Raw genomic sequence first — 14,670 nt, forward strand, 5'->3', positions numbered from 1 at the left:
GTCCTAGAGCCCAGGACAAAGGATAAATTTCATTTGCACTAAAGATCAGACACTTCCTTTTTTACAAGATGCCACTCCCCAGTATCAGAGGCAGAGAGTTCTCAAGAGTCTGGCCCTGGCCGGATGCAGTGGCTCACACCTGTAATTCCAGCACTTTGGGAGGCCAAGGTGGGTGGATCATGAGGTCAGGAGTTCAAGACCAGCCTGGCCAATATGGTGAAACACTATCTCTACTAAAATTACAAAAATTAGCCAGGCATGGTGGCGTATGCCTGTAATCCCAGCTACTCGGGAAGCTGAGGCAGAAGAACTGCTAGAACTCGGGAGGCGGAGGTTGCAGTGAGCCAAGATTACGCCACTGTACTCCAGCCTGGGTGACAGAGTAAGACTCTGTCTCAAAAAAAAAAAAAAAATACTGGCTCTAGTGTGGAATTAGCTAATTAATTCCAAAGAAGAATACCAGGTCCTGATTAAAATCAGACTTTTCCTAGTTTGACTGGAGAAGCTCAGTTATGAAAGTTAAAAAATGGAATATGTATTTTAATATTGTCAAACCCAGGGTTTATGCAAAAGTATCTTCATTTTCATATTAGCAACATGAATGAAGAAAGCATATGCAAGGGTTTCAAGACGACATAAATATCAAAGATTTTTTTCAGATGGTATACTTCTGGAGTGACCTAATGCCTTCAAAAAAAGAGAAATCTTTTTTGTAACTTTATTTCTGAATATAAAAATAATATATAAGCTGGCATGGTGGTACTCAGGTGGCTGAGGCAGGAGAATCCTTTGAGCCTAAGAGTTCAGGACAAGCCTGGTCAACATAGTGAGACTGCCATCTTTATATATAAATATAAATATATACATATTCACAGTAGGAATTTAAAAATATGTGCCATTATTTCTGAAGGCTGTTGTAAACAGCATGTGATTGCAAATTAGCTGAGCTGACTTTAGCAGAGCCTCTGTGGAGCTAAAATCATCCTTGAAATCATGATACATCTTTATCCAAGCAGAAAATAAGTGACTTTAGTGGATAAGAAAAGAAACTTCCCCCCTCCAGGAATAACCCAAAGGGTATGCATGACTCAAAGTGCAACAGCATTTCCTCCATAGTCAAAGGTATCAATCACTTCTGATTGATACAGAAAAAGGTGGGAAGAACAGAGGTAATTACAGAGAGAGGGAGAAACACATCAGAAACAAACTGCTCTGAGCCCTCAAAGTCATCAAAGGCCGGACCCTAGGGAGAGAGCACCTAAAGAAACCATCCTTTTGATTGCATTGGAAAAACATTTTTTTAATTAAAAAAAGAAAAAAAAGAAACCATCCAGACCTTTGTGCTGGTTTCAAGATTGGGAGGGTCAGCAGATGCTCCTTGCATCCCCCTGGAGACCAGGCTGGGTGCACCATCTGTGGCTCTGTTACCTAGAAAGAGAGGTACTCAGACTCCAAATATCTTCCCCAAGCACTTGGATTTCCTCACTAATAATTTTCTGACATCGAATCTAATTCTGGAGGATTATTTTTATCTCAAGGCCCTCCTCAGACAAATTCAGCCACCATGCCCTTCCTCATAGGAGAGGCTGATGTGTCTTTGCATTCCTTTTTGCTTTGTCCAGGTTGGAAACTATGCTGCTGGCAGGGATGGGGTGGGGAATTAATTAAAATCCCATGGATCAGCTCAAGAATTCCAGCTCAAGCATTGTTGGGTTGAGTAGGCATTTATCTGTTACTGGATATACAGAGGTTAGGTGGACCTCGAGAAGAAAAAAGAGGGAGGCTGGGTGTGGTGGCTCATGCCTGTAATCCCAGCACTTTGGGAGGCCAAGACAGGCAGATCACCTGAGCCCAAGAGTTCAAGACCAGCCTGGAAAACTTAGTGAGACCCCCATCTCTAGAAAAAAAATATATAAAAAATTATCTGGGCATGGTGACACACGCCTGTAGTCCCAGCTTCCTGGGATGTTGAGGTGGGAGGATCACCTGAGCCTGAGAAGTCAAGGCTGCAGTGAGCTGTGATTGTACCACTGCACTCCAGCCTGGCAACAGAGTGAGACCCTGTCTCAAAAAAAGAAAAAGAAAAAAGAGGAGAAAAAGAAGGTTCCAGTTTGGCATCAGCTGAGGATCACACTGCTTTGAAGTGTTCCTGCAAACTCCCTGATTTTTCTGGAAAAGACTCTATCACAGAGAGAAGGTCAGGGATGGGTTATTTGTCACGTGGCACTAACAGGGAAATGTAGCATGAAACAGTTTTCTTTTTCCTCTTGCAGAAAGTTTGTAGTAGAATCCACCAAACTCTATCCTTATCTCTGGGGCATGAGTTAGTTATTAACTACTGCTAAGGATCAATCCTCGGGCTTAGCTCAGGCTGAGCAAGTCCATACTCTCCAGAGCAGAAAACACGGCAAAAGGGATCCAAGCTGCAGTGGCTCAAGCACCTATAAATTCCTCCTCACCATGGGAGAAGGTAACACTCCAGGGGAAGGCACGTCTAAATGTTGGAAGCCACGCAGAATTGTAAAGCTGAAAGAAACTGCCTTATTCCTCAGAGGGGTGAAGCAGTCGCCTGAGCTCACATAAGTAGACAGCAGAAGACCCTGGCCTTAGGAGAGCTAGCTCTGGAACCAGACTCAGACTGCTGGGTTCAAATCCCAACTTCACTTCTTTTTAGCTGCAGTGCCTTTTAGCTGCAGTACAAACAAAGCACTAGATTTCATGGGTCTCAGTTTCCTCACTGGTGAGAATAACAGTAGTACAGTGATTGGAGGATTAAATGACATACTCCCTGGAATCTCTCAGAACAGTGCCCGGTACATGGCAAGCGCTTCATAATGATAACCTAGTCAATGTTATCAACATCATAGCACACCACCTCCATGTTAGGCAAAATGACAGATGGCTAGCAAAGTTGTGTGTCTTGGACTCTAAAGGTTAATTTTCCAGAAAAAAAAAAAATGAGGAATGGGCTCTGACAAACTCTACATACCACAGAAAGACTTCACTAAAGCCTGTTTGTTCATAAGCAGTTTAGCCCGATGGCAGATTCTGGAATACTTTCCTAAGGTTATGGTTTCTAGGCAGGGATTCAGGGAACTAAACACACCATCCTCAGGTCCCTCCTCTTGTTTCTTCTCTCCCTCTGAATCAACATCTGGAACCATTCCATAGAGGACACCCACCCAGACCGCACATTCCGCTGTCAGTGCTGGCCTGAAGGCTTCAGCCCTGCTGGGGGCTGTTTCTGCTACACAGAGAGTGACCTAATTCTGAAGGGCAGGAGAGCAGCTGTCTGCAGTTCCTAGAATCTGCTACACTAGGCATTCAGAGGAGAAACCACCCAGCCCTCTCCATACCGCCATAGAAAAGCCTAGTGTAATCCATGCATTCAATGTCTTGCATTGAATTGGAATAAAAAATGAATTCTCCATTATCTGTAAACCTTCTCTTCCAAGTCACCTGAAATTCCTTCATATATATCAAATATATCTATCCCTGCCATACTGATCTAAAAAGTATATTTGTAAAAAGTATATTGGAAACACCTACCATCACTCCTTGCAGGCTTATTTTGCCAGGACTCCTCCTGTTGAGAAAACAAACAAACAAACAAATCCATGAAACGTGAGAAATTCACACAGTTGGATGAGAAACAAAAACTAGACTTGATGGAGGGAAGGACAGATATCTAATCTCCACCCACAGAAAAGGTCATTGGCAGGAGATGGGAAGAGAACCAGCTCTCTCCATCCAAAAGAGAAAGTTCACAAAGACGCGCTGGCAAAAACAGAGTGTGACATATGCTCAAGGGTATTTATTCATTGCAGCATTATTTGCAGTAAGGACTGAAAATAGCCTAATGTCCACCAATAGGAAGCGGCTGAAAAAACTACGATATGTCCACACAGTGGAGTGAGATGCCGAGGACACCTCTATACACTTCTCCAGGGGGTGCTGTCACATGGAGAAAGGAAAATGAAATGGTATTTGAGTACACTACCTCTTTTGTAATAAAGAGAAGATATGGGTTGGACTTTTTTCAAAAGTAACAATAAGATAAATCAAAAAACAAATAAAAATGGTACTTGAGGGGGAAGGAGAGGCAAGGATGCATACATTAATGTTTTATATAATTAAATACAAAATTAAAACAAAGTCTAGGACCCTGTCTTTTTTGCATCCTCCTCCCCATTCACCACCACTCCCTTCCCCCTATGACCCTCAGCCATCAGCCTGCAGCAGAAAGCCCCCAAGGGAACCTGAGCAAGGTGCTGGGGAAGGGCTGGCCCTGACCTGTGTGAGGGAACCGACAAATCACCCCCAAGTTCCTGGGAATGCCTCCCTGCTGGAGCCCCCAGGCTTCTGGGCTGCACAATACTATAATTTCCCAGCTCTGGCCTGGTAATCCCATTTTGGAGGTCAAGGTGGGTGGATCACGAGGTCAGGAGTTCAAGACCAGCTCAGCCAATATGGTGAAACCCCATATCTACTAAAAATACAAAAAAAAAATTAGCCAGGAGTGGTGGCACATGCCTGTAATCCCTGCTACTTGAGAGGCTGAGGCAGGAGAATCACTTGAACCTGGGAGGCAGAGGTTGCAGTGTGCTGAGATCGCGTCACTGTACTTCAGCCTGGGCAACACAGCAAGACTGTCTCAAAAAAAAAAAAAAATTCCCAGCTCTGGGGAAAACAAATGCAAAGGAGGCTTAGTTTCACTCTCCAAAAGGCTTCCTGCCTTTCTTTCCACAAGCCACTGTTCCCTTCCTGCAGAATCCTAGATTCCTTCCAAGTGGCAGACAAGGGCCTGGCCGGGCTGCCTTCTGGTTTTGTCCAGTACTTGAGTGAGTCTTCCGGGACTAACGGCAATGCATACACAGCAGCAGGCTCTGCCCAGCCCCTCCAGACCTTAGCTTTCCTTGATTTATTCTTCCCTTGGCTGATAAAGTCAGCCAGAACAGAGACTAGAAAAAAGCTTTAAGGTCTAGTCTGCCTTTCTTCTCCTGAGAATGTTGCATCCTCTGCTGACACCTCTCAAGTACCTATGTCAAAGAAGAATGAATGAATGAATGAATGTCCCACAGCCTGACCACACTCAGTCATCTTTCAACTTCTTTCGATTGTTTTCAAGAGGAGTCCAATAAGGCCTTATTAAGAAGAAGGTGTAGGTCTCCTCCAACGAGAGGCATGCCTCTCCTTAAGAAAACTTTATGTCACACTTAAAAATATCAATTTGGCTGGGCGTGGTGGGTCATGCCTGCAATCCCAGCACTTTGGGAGCAGAGGCGGGAGATCACCTGAAGTCAGGAGTTCAGGACCAGCCTGGCCAACATGGTGAAACCCCGTCTCTACTAAAAATACAAAAAATTAGCCAGGCATGGTGGTGAGTACCTTTAATCCCAGCTACTCGGGAGGCTGAGGCAGGAGAATCACTTGAACCTGGAAGGCAGAGGTTGCAGTGAGCCAAGATCACGCCATTGTACTCCAGCCTGGGCAACAAGAGTGAAACTCCATCTCAATTTAAAAATATATATATATATCAATTTAATTTTTCAACAAATTAGGAGATGTTGCTTAAAATTCAATGAGAGTTTCTTCTCATTGAGCCCAATAAAATTTTTTTAAAAATCTTCAGGTGCTTAAGAAACATGAGATGTTTCACCAAGTTATATTTTATTCATAACTTGATGGAGAGAGGAAGGGCTGCCCAGATAACTTTTAAGACACCTTCCAACCCTAAGAGTGTATGAAAACATGTGAGGGCCTGCACCCCAGTCCTCCCGCACCTCCAGCACTGCCACAACTATCCCCGCACTGCATGTGCTGTGGCCAGAGTCATCCCATGTCAGCAGAACCACATTGCTTCAGAGGCCACAGCTGAGCCATGCACCTTTAGAAACCACTGGATTTCTCAGAGACAAAGAGCAGAAGTGTGTGTGTGTGTGTGCGTGTGTGTGTGTGTGTATGTCTACATGCACATCAGTATCTGAGCACAAACCTACTTGAAAAAGTGGGTGGGAAGAGTTAGGTTTAGCAGGCAATTTAACTTAGAATTAGGGAATCCTAAATTGTTAGTGCTGGAAAACCACATTTTAAAGAGCTTCTGGGATGGCCAGGCACAGTGGCTCATGCCTGGAACCCCAGCACTTTGGGAGGCTGAGGAGGTTGGATCACCTGAGGTCAACATAATGAAACCCTGTCTCTATTAAAAATACAAAAAAAAAAAAAAAAAAAATTAGCTGAGCATAGTGGCGCACACCTGTAATCCCAGCTACTAGGAAGGCTGAGGCACAAGAATCATTCAAACTCAGGAGGCTAGGTTGCATTGAGCCGAGATTGCGCCATTGCACTCCAGCCTGGGCAACAGAGCGAGACTTCATCTCAAAAAAATAATAAAATGAAATAAAATTTAAAAATAAAGAGCTTCTTGGGGAGTGGGGAGTGGGGAGGGGTTTGCAACTCTCTAAACAAACTTGTGCCCAGGGTCAGGGAGTTGGCCCATAAATGTCAGTTTAATTGGATTACAGTAAAGGAATCAAGGGAAGCAGCCTCTCTCCCTCAATACTTCAATTAGATGTCTAAGCACTTTTCTAGGACTGGAATTAACTGAATCAAGGTTAGAGAAAAGAACCCAATTTAGGCTTTTATAAATAATTGCAATTTTGTGTTATTTCCCTTTGGAGGAGATACAGAATTCAAATAAACTCACAGCAAGCAGGCAGAGGTGTTTCTTTTAATTAAGGATGCACTTAATCTCTTAAGATCACTTACAAAGTGCCCTCCCAAAGCTGAGATTCCCTCAAATGCCTAAATACCTCCACCTGCCAAATCGGCTTCAGGGCAAGAGCCACAGAGCAAACCTCCCTGCTCTGTGTCACCTCCTGGCTGCCTGCACAGTCTTCAGGTGGAGCATTTGCCCAGCCTTTGCTAAACTCCAGGAGCTACAGGTCATCTGGCCAGTTTCCACTGTCTCCTTTATTTAAAAAAACAAAAACACCTTCTTGGGAAGACAGGAGGGTCCTTCTTTACAGTAGAATGCTGAGAGCCAACTTACAAATGTGGAGAGAATACTGGAGTCGGAAAAGCATTGCTTTACAACCAACATAGCAAATGCTGGATCACACAAGAATCATCAGTGAACACTCAATCTAGGGGAAACTTCTCATGTGCAGCAGGATATTTACAGAATCTTAAAATATCTCTCCAGCACTTGCTTATTAATTGTATGGGGGAAAAAATAGTAACTATATAAAAATTAACTATAGAGTGAAGATATCAGAAAATGTCTTGACCAAACAATCAAAATTAGCATCACGAACTGGGGGGCAGATGGACATCTTGTGTCTCCAAATGGGATGCCCTGAGAAAAACACATCACTTCTGTGATATTCTGGCTAGAATGTATGTCTTGAATCTAATTGTGAAGGAACACCACACGTACCAAAGATAAACAAAATTCTACTTAATGAAAGGTGGGAGGAGTGACTGCATTCTTCAAAAGTCTCAATGGCGGCTGGGTGCGGTGGCTCATGCCTGTAATCCTAGCACTTTGGGAGGCTGAGGTGGGTGGATCACAAGGTCAGGAGTTCAAGACCAGCCTGGCCAATATGGTGAAACCCCGCCTCTACTAAAAATACGAAAATTATCCCAGCACTTTGGGAGGCCGAGGCGGGTGGATCACGAGGTCAAGAGATCGAGACCATCCTGGTCAACATGGTGAAACCCCGTCTCTACTAATACAAAAAATTAGCTGGGCACGGTGGCGCGTGCCTGTAATCCCAGCTACTCAGGAGGCTGAGGCAGGAGAATTGCCTGAACCCAGGAGGCGGAGATTGCGGTGAGCCGAGATCGCGCCATTGCGCTCCAGCCTGGGTATCAAGAGCGAAACTCCGTCTCAAAAAAAAAAAAAAAATACGAAAATTAGCTGGGCATGGTGGCATGTTCCTTTTATCCCAGCTACTTGGGAGGCTGAGGCAGGAGAATTGCTTGAACTGGTACCCAGGAGGCAGAGGTTGCAGTGAGTCAAGATCACACCACTGCACTCCAGCCTAGGCTACAGAGCAAGACTCCGTCTCCAAATAAATAAATAAATAAAGTCTTGATGGCATAAAAGAGGAAAATAAATGGCATAAATCTACAGAAATGTTCAAGATTAAAAGAGACTAAGCCAGGTGTGGTGGCTCACGCCTGTAATCCCAGCACTTTGGGAGGCTGAGGCAGGCAGATCACTTAGGTCAGGAGTTTGAGACCAACCTGGCCAACATGGTGAAACTCCATCTCTACTAAAAATACAAAAATTAGCCAAACGTGGTGGCACATGCCTGTAATCTCAGATACTCAGGAGGCTGAGTCACAAGAATTGCTTTAACCCAGAAGGTGGAGGTTATAGTGAGCCAAGATCATGCCACTGCACTTCAGCCTGGGAGACAGAGGGAGACTCCAAGACCCCCCCCAAAAAATAGAAAAAAAAGAGTAAAGGAGACTAAAGGATCATGACAACTAAATACAATATTGCATTGTATTATACTGTATTTTTAATTTTTATTATTTTCTTTTAGAGAGGGTCTCACTATGTTGCCCAGGCTTGCCTTAAACTCCTGGTCTCAAGTGGTCCTCCCACCTCGGCCTCCCAAAGTGCTAGGATTACAGGTGTGAGCCACTGTACCCAGCCTTGTGTTGTATTTACATATGATCCTAGGTGGAATTTTGTGCTAGATGGTTTAAGAACTGTCAAGGACATTATTGGGCTCAACAGACAAAATTGGAATATGGACCATTGATTTGATAAAAGTATTATATTAACATAACTTTCCTGGCATTGATAATTGTATTATAGCTCTGTAAAAGAATATCCTTGTTATTAGGAAATACACACCAAAATATTTAGGAGTAAAGGGCCATGATATATACAACTTACACTCAAAAAGTTGAGAAAAAAAATTTGTGTGTGGAGAGAGACAGAGAAAAAGGGCGCAAGTATGAGTGAATGCACAAAAATAATAAAGCAGATGGGGTCAAACATCAACAGCAGGTAGGTGAATCTAGGAAAACAGTACATGTTGTTCTTTGTATTGTTCACATTCTTGCAACTTTTCTATAAAATTGAAATTATTTTTAAATATAAAAATCATAACTAAAAATATGAGACCATGACAGTAGTAAAGAAGCCATAAAACAATTTTTAAGAATAAAAAATAAAGGCCGGGCACGGTGGTTCACACCTGTAATCCTAGCACTTTGGGAGGCCAAGGCGGGCGGATCACTTGAGGTCAGGAGTTTAAGACCAGCCTGGCCAACTTAGTGAAACCCTGTCTCTATTAAAAATACAAAAATTAGCCAGGTGTGGTGGCACGCGCCTGTAATATCAGCTATTTGGGAGGCTGAGGCAGAAGAATCACTTGAACCAGGGAGGTGGAGTTTGCAGTGAGCCAAGATTGTGTCACTGCACTCCAGCCTGGGTGACAGAGTGAGACTCCATCTCAAAAAAATGAATAAATAAATAAAATAAAACTTCTACAAACAACCCAACTAGAAAATGAGCAAAGGACTTAGACAGACATTTCTCTAAAGAAGATATACAAATGGCCTAAAAGCACAGGAGGAAGATGATCAACAACCACAAAACCAAATCCTTGTGGTTTTGATTTGCATTTCCTTAATTTGCATCAAAACCACAAGGAATGGCTACTATCAAAAGGAAAAGAAAATCAAAGGAAATCATGGAAATGCAAATCAAAACCACAAGGTTGGCTACTATCAAAAGAAAAGATTAGGTTTTGGTGAGGAAGTGTTGCTGAGGATGTGGAGAAACTGGAACCCTTGTGCACAGTTGGTAGAAATGTCAAACAGTACAGTCACTGCATAAAATAGTATGAAGGTTCCTCAAAAACACTGAAAATAGAATGACTATATAATCCACCATGGGTACATACGCAAAAGAACTGAAAGCCGCATCTCAAAGAGATATTTTTACACCGATATTCATAGCAGCGTTCTTAAAAATAGTCAAAAGGTGGCAGCAGCCCAAGAGTCCATCAGTGGATGAGCGGATAACAAAATGTAGTAGACTGAGTCCTCACTCAGAGTCATCTGTAGGTTCTTGGTAACTCCGACTTTCAGTGAAACAATGAACTGTATGCTGTAGGAACTTAACTGTTAGGGAGTTTTTTTGTTATTGTTTTTTGAGACAGGGTCTCACTCTGTCACCCAGGCTGGAGTGCAATGATGCAATCTCAGCTCATTGCAACTTCCGCCTCCCAGGTTCAAGCAATTCTTGTGCCTCAGCCTCCCGAGTAGCTGCGATTATAGGTGCGCGTCACCACACCCAGCTAATTTTTATATTTTTAGTAGAGATGGGGTTTTGGCCAGGCTGGTCTCAAACTCCTGGCCTCAAGTATTCCACCCACCTTGGCCTCTCAAAGTGCTGGGATTACAGGTGTGGGCCACCACACCTGGCCAACTCTTGCTTATATCAATTAACCTATGGTAAAATTGGTTTTATTATATGGTATGTGGCTGAGCATGGTGGTTCATGGCTGTAATCTTAGCATTTTGGGAGGATAAGGCAGGAGGTTTGCTTGAGCCCAAGAGTTTAAGACCAGCCTGGGCAACAGAGTGAGACCCCATCTCTACCAAAAAATTTAAAAATAAAAATAAATACATTATACAGTATGCTATCACTTAAAGTCAGTTTCCAAAAATCTATCAATGCTGTTAAGTGAGGATTTACTTTATATATACACAGTGGAATATTATTCAGCCTTTAGAAAGGAAGGAAATTCTGAGATATGCTACAACTTAGATGAACCCTGAAGACGTTACATTAAGTGAAATAAGCTAGTCACAAAAGAACAAATATTGTATGAGTCTACTTATATGAGGTACCCTAAAGAGTCTAATTTATATAGAGAGAAAGTAGAACAGTGGTTTCCAGGGATTGGAGGGAAGGATAAAACGAGAAGTTATTATTTAATGGATACAAAGTTTTAGTAAAAGAAGATGAAAAAGTTCTGGAGATGGATAGTGGTAACGTCTACACAACCTACACAGCAGTATGAAGGTATTTAGCATTACCGAACCGTATACTTAAAAATGGTTAAGATGGTATGTTTCATTATGTGTATTTTACCACAATTGAAAACAAAAAAAAAAACAAAAAATTTCCCAGACCAAGCTAACTTTATTGATGCTGACAGAGGTTGGCAAAGTCAAACTACCCAAGTCTGCTGGAAGAACCACAAATCCCAGGGAAGACTGTCACGTAGCTCCCAAGGATCATGATCACATTGTGAGGAACAGACTGCAAACTCTCCCAGTGGTTCCCCTTCCACCCGTCCTTTCAGAGCTGAGCACCCAGAAACCAGAAACACATTTCTTGTCCTCTGGGTTGCCCAGCTAAATGCTTGGCAAACCTCTTGTTCAATACATTAATAATTTCAAAGCAGTAACAGCAGAGCATTAAACAAAGGTCTGTATTTGAACTCTGGAATTACTGTCAGGTGCCCTGTACTCCATAGATTTTATGTCCCTAAAGCCGAGTCTAATTGCATCCCACAGATAAGAACAGAGAAACCATTTCAAAACAACTCAGGGATGTGTGGAGTAAGCTCAAACTAGTGAGAGCTCACACTAACTAGCTCTCACTAGTCAGCTAGTGAGAGCCAATTGTTAAATTTTCAGAAAATGTGCCCTCTGGTTAATATCATGTTGTTTACTTGAAATCACCATGGCGGGAGCATATACAGCAAATGGTACAAACTGGGGACTCTCTTTTTCTTTTTGGGGTTGGAAGGTGGAGCTGGTTGTTAAACAATGACCAGCACACCACTGAACCTACCGGTAAGGCTTCCAAGAATGTTTTAACTTCTGTTTGGGAAAACAGTTCTTCCTCTCCTTGATACAATGACTCAGCTTCCTTGTCTACAGGAGGTATCACTATCTGGGTAGCTGGAAATAAAATCACGAACAGAAAAACAAAAATCACCTTCTGATTCATAGCAATCCAAAATAACCAGTCATCAAAAGCAGCCATGTAAAGTAATTATTTTGAAGAGAATTGTAAATTTTTTTTTTTTGAGATGGAGTTTTGCTCTTGTTGCCCAAGCTGGAGTGCAAGGGAGCGATATTGGTCACTGCAAACTTTACCTCCCAGGTTCACGTGATTCTCCTGCCTCAGCCTCCTGAGTAGCTGAGATTACAGGTATGCGCCACCATGCCCTGCTAATATTTGTATTTTTAGTAAAGACAGTGTTTCACCATGTTTGCCAGGCCGGTCTCAAACTCCTGACTTCCATTGATCCACCCACCTTGGCCTTCCAAAGTGCTGGGATTACAGGGGTAAATCACCGTGCCTGGCCTGAGAATTGTAAATTTCTAATTGCATTTGTTTATGGAAGCCTACATATATACCCAGAAAAAAAGGGTAAATTTATAAATTATTTTTCTTCTTTGTATTGTTATATTTTCTATTGCTTTTATGTTTTTATTTTTATAATTTTATGAGTGCCTTAAAATTACTATATCCTTTACTAAATAGTATTTTAAAACTTACTGTTGTTTTAAGCTGCTAAAAAAAAAAAAGTATGGTGCTTAATGTGCCAGATAATCGCCAAGTAGAGATTTCTAAAGCCTTACTTCAAAAAATAATATCAGAATTCAGGCTATAATAGCAAAAAAAGAAGAAGGAAAAAAGAATGGAAGAAAAAAGACAATCCACTTAAAAGTGGCAATTATATAAAAATGTTATATCCATAATATGATTTCTAAGAGACCATTAATAAAAATGGGTTATATCTGTATTATTAATATAGTCATTAAAATGTCAGCTATATTATGTGGGAGGGGAAAGCAAGTTATAGAATATAATTAGCATGGTCTTTGTTAAATATATGTGTGTCTCTGTGTGTGTACTATCTATGTACACATACAATTGTTTCTAAATAGAAGAAAATCAATAACTATATATTTCAAACAGTGGTTATCTTTGGGAAACGGGTTGGTAATAGAGAAAAAAGAAAAGGAGAAAGACTTTTACCTTCTACATTCTATATTGTTTTAATTATTTGAATTTGTATTTGATTTTATTATTATGTACCTTATTTTAATAATAAATTAAAAATACTAGGCCAGGCACAGCGGCTCATGCCTGTAATCCCAGCACTTTGGGAGGCCAAGGCCGACAAATCATGAGGTCAGAAGTTTGAGACCAGCCTGGCCAAGGTGAAACCCCATTTCTACTAAAAATGCAAAAATTAGCCGCATGTGGTGGTGTGTGCTTATAATCCCAGCTACTTAGGAGGCTGAAGCAAAAGAATTGCTTGAACCTGGGAGGCAGAGGTGGCAGTGAACCAAGATCACTCTACTGCACTCCAGCCTGGCGACAGAGCGAGATTCTGTCTCAAAAATAAAAATAAAAATAAAAAACTAAAGCAAACACCAAGGCTCAAGAAAACTTAAAAAGTTAGCCAGGTGGTCCTTAAATAAAACTACCAAGCTTGGACTTTGGATCACACTTACAGAAAAGTCTAAACTCTGCATTCCTACTCTTTTCAGTCCTTTAGTCTTTCATCTTAATGGCAGAACTAGACTCTAACTCTTAGAACTAAAGAAAGTCAATATTAAAATACCAATAATGATTGACACCCAAAAGAGATCACACACAGGTAAGCTGTAGAAAAGAAAAATCAAAATTAGGGCCTGGTGCAGTGGGTACGCCTGTAATCTCAGCATTTTGGGAGGCCAAGTCGGGCCAATCACCTGAGGTCGAGAGTTCGAAATCAGCCTGACCAACATGGAGAAACCTCATCTCTACTAAAAATATAAAAAATTAGCCAGGCGTGGTGCATGCCTGTAATCCCAGCTACTTGGGAGGCTGAGGCAGGAGAATCGCTTGAACCCAGGAGGCAGAGGTTTCCGTGAGCCAAGATCACACCATTGCACTCCAACCTGGGCAACAAGAGTGAAACTCCATCTCAAAAAAAAAAAAAAAGAAAAATCAAAATTAGAACTCTGCTGATGTAAAGCTCAGTCCTGGGCCAGGTACAGTGGCTCTCGCCTGTATTCCCAGCACTTTAGAAGGCTGTGGCAGGCAGATCAGAGATAACTTCTTGAGGTCAAGAGTTCAAGACCAGCCTGCCCAACATGGTGAAATCTGCTCTAATAAAATATAAAAATTAGCTGGATGTGGTGGCGGGTACCTGTAATTCCAGCTACTCAGGAGGCTGAGGCAGAAGAATCACTTGAACCTGGGAGGTGGAGGTTGCAATGAGCTGAGATTGTGCCACCACACTCCAGACTGGGCGACAGAGCAAGACTCCATCTCAAATAAAAATAAAAATAAAAAAAGCTCAGTGGGTATGGTGTCTCATGCCTGTAATCCCAGCAATTTGGGAGGCCAAGGCTAGTGGATCACCTGAGATCAGGGGTTTGAGACCAGCCTGACTAACATGGTGAAACCCTGTCTCTACTAAAAATACAAAAACTAGCCAGGTGTAGTGGCGGGCACCTGTAATCCCAGCTACTCGAGAGGCTGAGACAGGAAAATCACTTGAACCCAGGAGGCGGAGTTTGCAGTGAGTCAAGATCGTGCCATTGCACTCCAGCCTGGGCAACAGAATGAGACTCCATCTCAAAAAATAAAAATTAAATAAAAATTAAAGCTCAGTCTTCAACACT

At 42.2% G+C, this 14,670-nt stretch overlaps 1 protein-coding gene across 3 annotated transcripts in view; it reads right to left on the reverse strand.

Annotated features, from left to right (window-relative positions):
* The window catches only part of CASP10 (caspase 10), a 53,491-nt gene that overhangs the window by 22,815 nt on the left and 16,006 nt on the right, over nt 1–14,670 (reverse strand). For 2 of the 3 annotated variants that reach the window (XM_064373174.1, XM_064373173.1), the window contains exons 5-7: nt 11,834–11,943; nt 3,550–3,586; nt 1,337–1,428 (exon numbers count right to left, since the gene is read on the reverse strand). In XM_064373174.1, coding sequence (XP_064229244.1) covers nt 1,337–1,428; nt 3,550–3,586; nt 11,834–11,943 — 239 coding nt within the window. Of the gene's footprint in view, nt 1–1,336; nt 1,429–3,549; nt 3,587–6,879; nt 6,995–11,829; nt 11,944–14,670 lie in introns of those variants that run through there. The other variant, XM_064373175.1, reaches the window with a different exon arrangement.

The sequence above is a fragment of the Aotus nancymaae genome, unplaced genomic scaffold (genome assembly GCF_030222135.1).
Source record: "Aotus nancymaae isolate 86718 unplaced genomic scaffold, 86718_ANA_hifiasm-v0.15.2.pri h1tg000008l, whole genome shotgun sequence".
In the NCBI taxonomy this organism is placed as follows: domain Eukaryota; kingdom Metazoa; phylum Chordata; class Mammalia; order Primates; family Aotidae; genus Aotus; species Aotus nancymaae.